General features: G+C 43.3%; 1 protein-coding gene across 1 annotated transcript in view; it reads right to left on the bottom strand.

Moving 5' to 3' along the window:
- Positions 1–215: 215 nt before the first annotated feature.
- Positions 216–14,425, bottom strand: part of LOC136883125 (uncharacterized) — a 30,379-nt gene continuing 16,169 nt past the window's right edge. Inside the window, exons 3-4 of the mRNA XM_068229603.1 lie at positions 5,761–5,925; positions 216–378 (exon numbers count right to left, since the gene is read on the bottom strand). Of these exons, the coding sequence (XP_068085704.1) occupies positions 217–378; positions 5,761–5,925 (327 nt within the window). The 3' untranslated portion in view covers position 216. The remainder of the gene's footprint in view (positions 379–5,760; positions 5,926–14,425) is intronic.

Genomic DNA, 14,425 nt, shown 5'->3' on the forward strand with positions numbered 1-14,425 from the left:
TTACAATGATCCCCAAAAGGAACTTTCACCCCATCAACGCAGTAATTAAAACTGAGAGGACTTTTCATATTTGTTTCAGAGAAAGAAAAAAATTGCGAAAAATTCTTTAGAATCATCATATATTTCAAATGTCACCTCGCACAGAAATCACTATTTTTTTTCTTCATACAAATTCTAGTTGGTTTTCTTCAGTTCATTGTGAATCAATCCTCGTGGCTACTCAGCAGCCTTTTCCTCCACGTCAACAAACAGCTGAATACAGCCAATTCTTTCCTCAGCACGTAGTAATACACTTTCTACTTTGTATTCTCCATATTCGAGCTCCTCCATCGGGAATTCGTTGACATACACGACCCAGTTCTCCGCTGTGTAAGTGTCCTAAAACAAAGGAAAAAATTCAATCCGTAATGATGTATAGTACAACAAGGTACACTTGGAAATAAGCCGCCACCTATTGTTGAGTGGTTAACGTGCTAGCGTCATGTAATGAAGACTGCAGTTTGATGGATTTTTGAAGGCAAAGATTCGGAGCACGCTATTCCTTAATTGTTATAAAAGGACCTTTGTGGCCAACAAAGCAAGTGCTATTTCGCCTAAAAACTCTACGCATTCTAATCGATCTGCAGAGAGTTCCAGATTTGCTGATAAGAGAGTTTTACATAGTTATCATTTTCTTCATTTACAATTAGCTTTACGTCGCACAGACAGAGATAGATCTTATGGCGACGATGGGTTAGGAAACTGCTAGGAGTTGGAAGGAAGCAGCCGTGCCCTTAATTAAGGTACAGCCCCAGCATTTGCTTAGTGTGAAAATGGAAAACCACGGAAAACCATCCTCAGGGCTGCTGACAGTGGGGTTCGAACCTACTATCTCCCGAATACTGGATAATGGCTGCACTTAAGCGACTGGAGCTCGGTGGATATAGTTAACTAGAGTGGCGTGTAGGGTTGGGCAGACCGGAACAGTCAGTTCTTCCGGAACATTTGGAGTTTGAGATGGAGTGGTTCGGTACAGTGTTCCGGCACACGGCACACGGCACTGTAACTGCGCGTTAGAGAGAACTTCGTAAGGCAACATGACATGCTTCGCGTCGGCAGGAATGTGCTGCTGTACCGGACGTGCTGTGTGTAGTTACGGCCAGCGTAAAGCTGCAGGGAACGTGAAGGAACAGTCGGAACACTGAAATTCGCGCCCAATAATAACGTTTAACAGCTGCTTTTAGGTGAAGATTATTTCGGTCAATATGAAATACACATAACACTGTTACAATGGCAGTACAGGTGTTAAAAAGTAGCTAATCCAAGGATATTTACACCAGCTGAATATAGCAGCCTGTATTGTGAGTTATTAGGGCCAGGATGAAACTTCACGGCACGTGAAGAAGCAGTCGAAACTCTGAAATAGGCACTCAGGAAATCATGTCTAAATGTTGTTTTTAGGATAAGAATGTTTCCATTCATTCTGACATACACCTGTCATAATTACACTGGCAATAGATGTGTTTACAAATGTCACAATGTGATTTTCACTAATTAAAAATATACTCGCACAGTTGAAGAAACATTCGTCATTATTCTATTTCCGTACACAATATAGAAGCGGAACACGAAAATAAAAAATTAACCCGTATAAGCAAAACACGAAGATAAAAATTAAACACTATTTACAAGCAGAACAGGAGATTAAAAAAAACTCTACAAGCGGAACACGGAAATGAAAATTGTGAGATGTTTATGTTTGAAATATCTCGTCACTGTGCCCGCTGAATATTGCTTTGCAGACAAAGTAGAAGAACTTACATTACATTTCACTCTGTCCGGTTTTATTCTACTAGAAACGTCGTAAATAGGACTCCGGTACGACATTATTCAAATTTTACCGTATTTCGTCATCATCATCATCATCATCATCATCATCATCATCATCATCTGTTTACCCTCCAGGTTCGGTTTTTCCCTCGGACTTAGCGAGGGATCCCACCTCTACCACCTCAAGGGCAGTGTCCTGGAGCTTCAGACTCTTGGTCGGGGGATACAACTGGGGAGTATGACCAGTACCTCGCCCAGGCGGCCTCACCTGCTATGCTGAACAGGGGCCTTGTGGAGGGATGGGAAGATTGGAAGGGATAGGCAAGGAAGAGGGAAGGAAGCGGCCGTGGCCTTAAGTTAGGTACCATCCCGGCATTCGCCTGGAGGGGAAGTGGGAAACCACGGAAAACCACTTCGAGGATGGCTGAGGTGGGAATCGAACCCACCTCTACTCAGTTGACCTCCCGAGGCTGAGTGGACCCCGTTCCAGCCCTCGTACCACTTTTCAAATTTCGTGGCAGAGCCGGGAATCGAACCCGGGCCTCCGGGGGTGGCAGCTAATCACGCTAACCACTACACCACAGAGGCGGACACCGTATTTCGTACGGTATATATATTAGTAGGCTTTATTGAAAACAATTGTACAAAACAGAACACATTAAGTTATCCGCATGTACCGAAGGCCAGTTACCGGTGCAACGGAACTCAAAGGACAAAGAGGAGACGATAGAACACGGAACACTCCAGAACATGGTGGCACACTGCCGGTATCGACAGTCAGCTAGTGGGCGAAGGGCAGCGCATCGTGGCGCTTCTGACAGGATAGCGAGTCACTGTCTCGGTCTCGCTCGAGAATGTTTCAGAACAACTGACGTCTGTGTTCCGGAACAGCGGAACATAACTGTGAACGGGCACAGTGTGCCGAAACAAGGGACATAGTGCCCAACCCCAGTGGCGTTTGAGTTGTCTGCATGGAATGAATGGTGTAGGTTAAAATTTGTATTTAGCACATAGTGGGTTCAAACTCCACATTCTTCCTTGAAGGATATTTCTATTTTCATATGAAACAAGTACCGGAGTGATTGCTTAATTTAAGCCAAGATCTCCTCCTTCCAAGTCCTTCCCATCGTAACAGAAAATATATCTAAATCAGCAGCACCATAAAATGAGAAGGGGAAATGGTTAAGAGAAATAAATAAATAAATAAATAAATAAATAAATAAATAAATAAATAAATAAATAAATAAATAAATAAATAAATAAATAAATAAATAAATAAATATTCTCCTTCTTCTTCCGCTCTTCCCACACCTGTGGGGTCGCGGGTGCAAACTGTATTATACAAATAAAAAATCCTATGGCGCAACAGCCCCGAAGGGCCATGGCCTGCCAAGCGACCGCTGCTCAGGCTTACATATTACGAGGTGTCATGTGGTCATCACGATGGATCCTGTCGGCAGTTTTTCTTGGCTTTCTAGACCGGGGCCGCCATCTCACCGTCAGATATCTCTTTAATTGTAATCATGTAGGCTGAGTGGACCTCTAACCAGCCCTCAGATCAAGATAAGTATCCCTGACCTGGCCGGAAATAGAACCCGTGGCCTCAAGGCAACAAGCAGGCACACAACTCCTACACCGCGAGGCCGGCCGAATGTTAACTATTAAAAAAGAAATATATTTAACAAAGATGCCCGAAGTACGAGTATTGGTATGCGTGGAGCATCGAAAAGCAATTGAAGATGGTGACGTGATATTTTCATTTAGTTATTTCTTCAATAACAATTTTATTATCCATGACAAATGATTTAAGACGCTTGAATTCATTTGATTGCGGCTGTAGGGAAGAAAGGACACTACAAGGGAAACCTTTCCATCCACATATTCTGTTAAAAAAAGAAAAAAATCATGAATTCCTTGGAAATTAACAATATCCTCAAACCAAATGGATGGAAACAATGGCAACCAAAGCTTCGTGCTGTGCCTCGCAGATGATTACAGAAACGAAGAGGCCGTACCAGGAAGGTTAAGTCATAAAAAAGGATTTTCCAGAAGTTGGTGATGTATTGTTTTATACTTCAAAATGTAAGACTGAAATTATAAATGCTACACAGTGTATTAAGTTTTATTTTATGATTGTATAGTTTCTAAATGTATATTTTTATAATTTATAAAAAATAATTTCCATTGGTAAATGTATAATAAAATAATTTATATATTGTAACAAAATAACATCTATTCCATGACACTTCTTTTCTATAAAATTTTGTCTGATCCGCCCCGCCTTCACACTGGTGGCCTTACATATTAAATATCTTCGAATATATTACGATAAGTTCCTCTCCATCTGAGGCCAACACAAACAAACTTTCTCTGGAAGCCATTTAAACGCTGAACAATATTGACGGACAATAGTCATAGCACCTAACGAAACCATCGGAATTTTCTTGTAATTTATGGTAGAATCGTAATTCATCGCTGAACATTCTGATCATAAATTATTAGAATTACGTGTTCTAACCGTATTATGATATTGTTGTGTATGTTTGGAGTGATCTCAGAGCATACGCTGTCTTTTAACAAAAGACGTTTCTCTTCCTCTTTGGGAACTATATCTTTCACGATCTTGAGATAATTTAGCGTTTCGTTACACGGAAGTTCCCCTATTTCTACGAAAGGTCTGGTTTGCCCTTTCAGTCTGTAAACGGTCTTCTCTTTCGACGTAACTTTCATTATTGCGTAGTACGCGTAGTTCCTTAGTATTTGCCGTGTTATATTCTATATTAGCACGTCGACGAGGTATGACGAAATCGCAAAGGAAACAAAACCAACTACTTGACCACAATCTACCTTATTGTTTTTTTTTCTATTTGCTTTACGTCGCACCGACACAGATAGGTCTTATGGCGACGATTGGATGGGAAAGGCCTAGGAATGGGAAGGAAGCGGCCGTGGCCTTAATTAAAGTACAGCCCCAGCATTTGCCTGGTGTGAAAATGGGAAACCACGGAAAACCATTTTCAGGGCTGCCGACAGTGGGGTTCGAACCCACTATCTCCCGGTTACTGGATACTGGCCGCACTTAAGCGACTGCAGCTATCGAGCTTGGTACCTTATTGCTTAACGACACTACTCACATGATGTGATCTCGTATTATAGGCAGCGGCAGCGGTCAGATTCTGAACTATACGAATTACTTGCTTGACATCGATACCTCAGCTAGTAATTATACACATACATGTTCCTCGATACGCACGCTATCATTTTGTGAAAACTGGAGTAAAATCCATTCAGAAAATCCGGAGATTAGCGATTTCAAATAGAGAGAAAACGGACCAATGTAAATTTATACTGTGTATAGATTCGTAGTAGGGGCTGCCTAGCCGAGGCGGTAAAGGCGTGCTCGGTTCGCCCGGAAGGTTCGAATCACCGTCAGGAATTCGTAAAATTTAAGAAACGAGATTTCCACTTCCGGAGGTGCACATGGCCCTGAGGTTCACTCAGCCCACACCAAAAATGAGTACCAGGTTAATTCCTGGGAGCAAAGGCGGCCGGGCGTAGAGCTAACCACCCTACCCCATCACGTGCCGAGGTTACGGATAGTGGAAGCCTTTACCTTCCACCCCTCCAGGGGTCTCCATGGCCTGTACGGAGATTACTTTGCTTTTTATAGATTCGCAGTAGATCACCGTAGACCGAATTTTCAGGCTTTTTCCCACGGGAAGTTTGGCGATCCCTATTATTGTACGTGTTTCAAAATAAATGAAAATTTACTTTTCCTATAAGCATTCAGTCCATAATTAAATTTCGAAAAGATAAATTTGAACAAATTATCCTCCTTTCCTCAGAAAAATTTCAGAACCTGTGACGTTTACGTGGGTGTTTTTACTGATTAATAAACATGCACAATTTTTATGTTAGAAAGTTAGTAACATTCGTAAAAAGAATACTTACTGCAGGAATAGGACATTCAGCTGCCACTTTCAAGTACTCTTCAGTGAACATTTTGAAAATTTCAGGAAAGTATTTCTTTAGTTCCACACAAGCGTTGTCGATACGATGTTCATAGTTCTTGCCCCATGATCCACTCTGCATTTTCTTGTATACAGTGGCTGAGACCTGAAATATATATAATCAATTTTCAGTAATCTGAAGGTGTGAACAATTCAACCAAAAATTTCCGTATGGGTGGGAGGTGGGGGCACTAGGATAACACCCATTATATCTCCTACCTGTTGCAAAAGGCGAATAAAAATGGCCCCAGTGACTCTTAACTTGGGAGCGTGCGTTGGCAACCACGGGGCCCATTGCTGAATCCTGGCATTGCTTCCATTTACTTGTGCCACGCATCTCATTTTCATCTATCCCATCTGACTTTCTTTGGTCAACTCTTGTCTTTATCCGATCCTGACTGTCTTAGGGGTCGAAGCCCGAGGGGTCCTATTTTCACGCCTTTCTTGGCGTGATTTACCCGTTGAACAGACTACCTTCTTCACTCCATAATTGAACGACACTCTGTGGTTATGCTGTCTACAGCATATTAAAAACTTTAATAAATAAATTTAATTGGTAACGGGCGCCAGCTACTAAAAATGTAATGATTAAATAGAGCATGACTCTTATATTTCTCCAAGGTGATAGGTAATAAACTTACTTGACAAACATACCATGGATAGGTTTGAGAAAAGGATATGATGGTTTGATCCCACCTTGAAATTAGGGATTACTTGGACTTTATTTTCTGAAATAATGAAATGACCGCACTGAGGAACAAACAAAATTATATTCTTTAATTCTAAATCAGAGATTGTGCGATTTGGTTTTGATACTTAAATACAATTTAAGGAACTTTGAAATCTAAAGAAAGGAAGCTATTGGCATTTACGTTAAAATAATTTCTTCCCGATGTTTTTAATTTTCTTGAAGTATGGCTAATTTGCACAGATTCACGTTAACTTAGACAGCTGGGAACGCTGTTTGTACATTCTTTCGGCTGGTTTTATCATATATATCGCTGGTCCCGCACGAACACTCGTCAGCGAGTCTGGGAGAATCCGTCCTATCAAATTACATTCATATCGGTGACTGACTGCCACCAAAGAAAGACTTTCTTTTAGCATTGCCTGATATATTTACTCGTATAGTTTCCAGAAACAGTTTCACGTGAGACTCGTATAATACTAGACACTAAGACGACCAGATGACTAGACTAGCTTCTAGACATTAATCGTAAGAGATAAGATACCAGATGCAAAGTTAGACAGCTCTCCAAAGGATGCAAGCCCCTTTATTACTCTTCATGGGCACATGGCTTCTCTTACCATCAGTCTCCCCTTTCTCTGATTCTGCAATCGGTTAACTAATGGAGTCTACGACTCACATCCCACGTGATGATGCTTCACTAGAAGAGTTCCGCTTCGAACTCTTGGATGGTTATTTCATGGTGTCATGTGCCAATTTGTCCTCTGAATAATGTTCATTGAGGATGGTTGCCTAGTTGTGCTCCCTCTCAAAACAATCATTACCGACACCACCACACTCAACCATAGGACTTTTATGTGATTTCTGAATCACAAACAATATTCTAGGTGAACTTCATGAGCATAGTTTCCTTGCATAGCCAAAAAAATTCAAAAAGGGCAGCAATACGGCGAGGCATCGACTCTACAAGGTGTCGGAATCATTCTGGAGGGATCTGAACCCATGAATCTTGCATTGCTACCCACAATATTGGTCTCGTGTAGTTGGTGCGTACACCAGCATCGACAGCATCCCATAAATGCTCGATTGGATTAAGATCAGGGGATCTTGAGGGCCAATCCATGGTCGTAACTTCAGAGGAGTGCTCCTCAAACCACCTGAGTGTCACCACAGAGCAGTGACCTGACGCATTGCCTCCTGCTGAAACATGGCATCTCCATCAGGGTACTCAGGGGCCAGAAAGGGGTGCAGATAGTCTGAAAGATTGTCCACACAACGTGCACCTGTCAGCGCTCCCTGCAGCCGGACAGTGGGGCCTAATTGCGACCAAGAGAACGCCACCCAGACCAAACGTGAGCCAGTTCCCGCCTGGACACAACCTTGTACATGCAGGATCCATAGTTTCATGGGGCACACGCCACACTCTCATACGCCCATTAGCTCGACAAACTGGAACCGGGATTCATCGGACCATAACACACGCCCCCACTGTACCATAGTCCATTGTCAATGTTCGCGGACCCATGCACGTGGTCCAGCTCTGCGTCGAAATGTCAGCACAGGGACACGAGTTGGTCGTCGGCTGGTGAAGCCTATGCGGTGCAGTTGCCTCCTTACAGTCCTGGTAGAAATGGGTTCCTGACTCCCAACATTCAACTGGGCGGTGATATGACTCACAGTAGCCCGTCGATCGCCCAGTGTGAGGCGACGTGATGTCCGTTCGTTAAACACCTGTGGTCTTCCCGTGCGGTGGTTTACACGTGTGGAAATATTCTCTCTGCGATTCTGAAGATCCTCCCTCGACACTGTTGACCTCGGAAATCCGAAATCGTGTGTAATCTCCGCAATGCTGTGACCCATGCGCCATGCCGATGATCATCCCAATTTCAAAGTTGATTAACTTGCGACTGTTGCCATGTTCAATATACTGTTGTCTGTGACAGACTGCTCACCTACGCCGCAGCTACCCGCAACGCTCAGGGGTCAAACACGGCACATTTTCGAATGGACACCCCTTCCCGTGACTTTTGGCCACTCAGTGTAATTTAGAACGCGCTATTCTTCATTTTACGATTACGCTGAGATAGAATCGGATATGACGCCATTCCCAGCAATGAAGTAAAATGCATTCCATTACCAACCCGAACACAATAAAAACAATGCAATCTGAAGAGAAACAATGTGTAATACAGAAAAACATTGATTTTCTGTTCAACGTACATTAATATAGCGGAGGATAAAGTATGCTCACAGCCACGAAAAATTCGTGCACTCTCGTGTCAGCGGGGGAGTTTGTCCTCAAAATGAATTCCGGCATGTACACTACAAGGTGAGCTTTTTCCCCGCCAAATCCCGGAATGGAGTACGACCCCTGCCTAAAACCCCAGACGCCCTTGGCTTGATCACTGTCCAATGTTTTTGTCACTAGCCAGACCTAACCAATCCAGACCAATGGTTTTGTCTCTAGCCGTGCCTAACCAGTCAAGACCTATGGTTTTGTCACTAGCCGGGATGATAATTTAAATCAGATTTACACCATTGTTCAACACAGGATGCGCTGCTATCCTCCCTCGGAATGCTAGAGGCCTAACAGCCACTTCGCAGCCCTAATATGGAGGCTTACGCCCCCAGGCCCACTTTAAATGATCACAGTCCAACGGTATTGTCAATAACCGGACCAAACGAATTCCGACCAATGGTTTTGACGCTAGTCGGCATAATAAATTAATTCAGCTTACCACCGTTGTCGAACATAAAATGCACTGCTATCGCCCTATGGAATGACGAAGGACTAACACCCACTTCGCGGCCCCAATATTACCACTAGTTGTTAATGTTACCGTGTTTTTGGTGGTAGTTATGCGTGAAAGAAGGTGCGGGGGTGGTGAACGGGTCTCAAGCTACTGAAGTGAAATTAATTTTAAAATCTAACAAGGTTATATTTTCTTTTCAAAATTAGGTAACAACAAATAGAACAGGTACTCAGTAGCCGAAACACGATTTACAAATACATTTACATAGGTACCCCATTTGGGGCTTCAAAAGTCAGAAACATAATTCTTGAGCAATGAGCCCAACCTTACAATGAACACCATACAACAAAGGGGCCGAAAACCCCCAAACATGCCAGAAACATCTGCTTCCAATTACATCCAAAAGCCTCCTTGAGGCAGAAACACAATTTGCAAAAAGGGCAACTTTCCCCTAAAATACAAGCCTATCATAGGCCACTCCGAACTCCACCTTTAAGCCGTCCTCAAAGGACACATCCACAGGGGCAAAATACCCAACCTACTGAGGTCTGTTAAATAACAAGAAGATTAATACATGACCTCTAAAATACAATTTGAGAGGAGGCGAACTTGCACTCCTAATACACTTGCTTAAGACCTACTTGGCACTAGGCCGTTAATACAAGGGCTAATCCCATACTACAGAGGTGACTTAATAGCAATTTACATTATATTACGGAAGAATTGGTTGAGAAAAATAAGTTCACCTCAAGACGATGTGAGTGGGAGCTCGAGAGGGTTAAGCACTCTCTATCCCGATATGTCGTTTGAAAATAGAATAGATACCAGTTGTTTTTACATTTTAGGAAAAGGTTACATGGTTGAACGCTTAGAACCCGCCCCGAAAGTTAAACTGCTGAGCTAGCAAAGAAAGAAGTTATTAATCGGCCATTACCTTGTTGTTGACCGCTGCCGAAGAAAGAGGCGCTTCCCGCCCCCCTGCTATGTACTTAATACACTGAAAGATGGAACAGAAGTGGCCCGGAGACCCAAAAATCAGCAGTTTATAACCTCTCGTGGAAGGTTCTAGGCGTTAGGGGAATGAAAACACCCGCCCACAACGTTTTTATTGGATAGGACCCCGCAACAGATTCAAGTTGGGGGAAGATACCCCTGATTGGTCAGAAATTAATTAAAGAAATTCGGGATTGGATACATTCATAACAAGGGGAAGAAAGGGGTAAATATTGCCAACTTAAACAAAGACAGAAAGAAATTTAACAAAGAACAAACACTTGAAATTAAGTTTTCTCCAACAAAATAGTTCTTTGACTCCGCACTAGGTTGCACTATTGTAGATCTTCAGTAGAGTCCTCTAGAAGAGAAGGTTCACACTTCTTACTTCAAGCGAAACAAAAACACATCAAAAGTGACACCGTTCTAAAACTCAAAATTTTCCACGTGGTGACATCTTCTGCGAAGGTAGAGAATTAAAAGCGTAGATAAAGTTCAGAGTTCCTCCAGCAGAGGAGTTTCAAAAGGCGCACATTTTAAATTAGCGGCGTGGAGGTGTACCACCAGGTACAGACCTCCCCCCCCAAAAGTTCCACCAGGGGTGACACATGAAATAGTTTGAAAACAAAGTCCAAGTTTTGATGTTGATATTAAAATAAATTGCAGAAGTATTTGAGAAATTCTTAATTCAGTTCCAAAATTTTTGTTGTAATAGGTAACGTAAGGTTTTTATGTTTGTAGAAGGCGAATTTCTGAAGATAATCTTTTAAAAGGTGATGAAAAATTTTGCAATGTCCACCAAATTTGTTGTTGAATTCCCAAGTGTAGTCATCTCTTATAGTGACTGTCCATGTAGTTGATGTAGGCTAAGTTGGATGGCCAGACCGGCCGTTGCAGCTTGCGTCCAAAGGAGGCCGCTCGGACCCCTCAAGTACCCTGAGATACCGCTCGCCCGCACTATGAGGGGAGCAGAGGTGTTGAAGTACGCCGCGCCCGCGGTGAACATATACAGGCTGCGGGCAAGTAGCAGGTTGTGCGCCGCACATCAGCCTTGGCCGGGAGGAGAGCTCCGGCTCGCCGTGCACATGTCGTCCTCGCTGGAGAGGAGGGGGCCCATCCCCCTCCCCAGTTGCTGCACGGCGCTGCGCGGCTGCGGGGGCACTGAAACATAAAAACTCGGCGGCAGAATTGTGTTGGACCATCATGTTTCTTTGAGGGCACAGGCTTGGTGAGGAGGTTGAGGGATCAGCGGCGTGCAGATATCCATGGCATTTACTCAAATTAAGCCACAGTGTGTATTGAAGCAGGAGACGGGAGCGTGGTAATGGCCGAGGCAAGGACAGAATGGCAGTTTAACGGATCGGGGAAGGTTTTACAAGAGGATTACATATAAGACCAAAATATTATAGAAGGGGCAGAAAGCCTTAAAAGTTGAACTCAAAAAAAAATATATATAACCTTCATATTCCTTTCAAATTATATGAAGCAAGTTAACACGAAATTTACACTGGTTTCACCTGTGACAGGTGAACCCTAAATATCCTCTCGGTGGCTGGATTGCTTACTAACAACGTAACTGGCGTAAGAAAATCAAGAATGATACAAGGCCCATGAAATCTGGGGGCAAGCTTGCCCGCGGGAACAAAATTCTTGACCATCACCTGGTCACCTACCTTCAAAGGGGTGGGTCTCCGTCCACGATCATACCTTTCCCTAACCTTTTCATGAGACACTTTAAGATTGGCTTTAGCCTTCTTCCAAAGATCTTTAATGTTATCCGGATCTATTGTCTCGGGTAGAATGTCATTCAGAGACCAGAGGTTAGAGAGCGGCGAATTGGGAACAAACTTGAACATCAAAGAAGCTGGAGTAAACTTGTGAGATTCATGAACCGCCGAATTCAAAGCAAAAGCTATCCAATGCAGGGACGTGTCCCACCTGGAATGATCTTCATGATGATAGGCAATAAGTGCTGACCTGAGATTACGGTTAACCAGTTCAGCCAGAGATGGTTGAGGGTAATAAGCAGAAGTAGTTACATGAGAGATTGATAAGTCAAAACAGAATTTACGAAATAAATTAGATGTAAAAGCCTTAGCATTATCAGATACAATATATTGACACGGTCCAAAAGAAGCAAAAATAGAATTTAAGCAAGTAATGGTAGACTGAGCGGTAGCCAGCTTAGTCGGAAATAACCAGGAAAATCTGGTAAAACCATCTACACATACAAAGATGAACTTGTTAGCATTACCCTTTGACTGGGGGAAGGGTCCTACATAATCGATATACAGACGTTCCATGGGGCGCGACGCTTGATGCGAAGACAAAAGGCCTACCTTGGTGGACATGGTGGGTTTACTGAGCAAACAAGATTTACAAGCTTTTACAAGTTCACGGATTTCACCGTCCATACCTTTCCAGATGAACATTTCACGAATCTTCTCACGAGTTTTAAAGATTCCAAGATGCCCTCCTAATGGGGTCTCATGATAATACTTGAAGATCATAGGTACAAGAACCGCTGGAACAACAACCTTCATCATCTTGTCCTGCCTCGAAGGGCAACATAAAACACCATTCCTCAGAACATAAGGGACAACATGTTCCCCAGAAGAAAGGGTTTCCATTATCGGAGCCAGCGTCGGATCTTCACGTTGGTATTTCTCAATGTCCCTAAAAAGCATGGGAGCATCTGTTAAGATGGCATTAACACCAGATAGCATGGACTCGGGGGGTGATGAACTGTCGACCTGTTCATGGTTCTCAACGTCGTCTGAAAACATACGGCTGAGTCCATCGGCAACAACATTTTCGGTACCTCTAATATGCCTGACATCAAATTGGAAGGCAGAAATACGGATGGCCCAACGGGCTATACGACCAGTACGACGCGGCCTACCTAAGACCCAGCTTAGGGCTTGATTATCTGTTTCCAGGTCGAATTTGACATGTTCCAGATAGAGACGGAACTTTTCTAAGGCAAATAAGACTGCCAACCCTTCGAGCTCATAGATGGAATACTTGGCTTCTTGAGCCGATAGAGTCCTAGATGCATAGGCGATGGGTCGCCTCCCTAGTTCCGTCTCTTGAAGAAGGACTGCAGCTACTGTTGACGACGACGCGTCCGTTTGGACGATGAATTTCTTTGAGAAATCAGGCATAGCAAGGACAGGGGCATTACAGAGAGCTAATTTCAGATCTTCAAAAGCGGCTTGTTGAGAAGGTCCCCACTCAAATTTGATGCCTTTCCTACGAAGAAGGTTTAAGGGCGCCGCTCTATTAGCAAAGTTAGGAATGAACTTTCTGAAGAAATTCACCATACCAATGAACCTGGCGATACCTTTAATGTCCTTGGGAGGTTTATAATCACGGATGGCCTGTGTTCTAGAATGATCGACTGCTACCCCATCGGGTGACACAATATGCCCTAGGAATGACATAGAGGGCTTAGCAAAGGCAACCTTGGACAACTTAACAGTTAACCCAGCCTTACGAAGGCGATCGAGAACTTCTCGCAGATGATCTAGATGTTCTTCAAAAGTCTCTGAAAATACGACGACATCATCTAAGTAGTGATATAAGTACTCGAATTTGATGTCGGAAAAGACCCTATCTAGTAGCCTAGTGAGTACAGCTGCTCCGGTGGGGAGCCCGAAAGGCACGCGGTTGTATTCGTATAAATTCCAGTCCGTAGCAAACGCTGTAAGATGTTTAGACTCTTCGGCAAGGGGAATTTGATTATAGGCCTGATTCAAGTCCAAGATGGTGAAGAACTTGGCCTTACGAAACCATGAAAAACAAGAATGAAGGTCAGGAAGGGGCACAGATTGCAACACCACCTTCCGATTGAGAGCCCTGTAATCAATGACAGGCCTGAAGCCTCCTTGGGGTTTCGGGACTAGAAAAATAGGCGATGAATACGCCGACTTAGAGGGCCTAATAATACCATCCTTCAACATCTGGTCGATAATTTCTTTCAGAGCCTTCATTTTAGGTGGAGATAGCCTATAAGGTGGAAAACGGACAGGAATCGAATCCGTGACCTCAATTTTGTATTCAATAAGGTCAGTAACACCAAGAGTATCAGAGAACACCTCGGGAAACGACTGACACAGTTTGCGAATACTATTAGCCTGCTCCTCAGGTAGATGTCTAAGGTCTAACAAGAT

This window comes from Anabrus simplex, chromosome 11, assembly GCF_040414725.1.
Source record: "Anabrus simplex isolate iqAnaSimp1 chromosome 11, ASM4041472v1, whole genome shotgun sequence".
Lineage (NCBI taxonomy): Eukaryota > Metazoa > Arthropoda > Insecta > Orthoptera > Tettigoniidae > Anabrus > Anabrus simplex.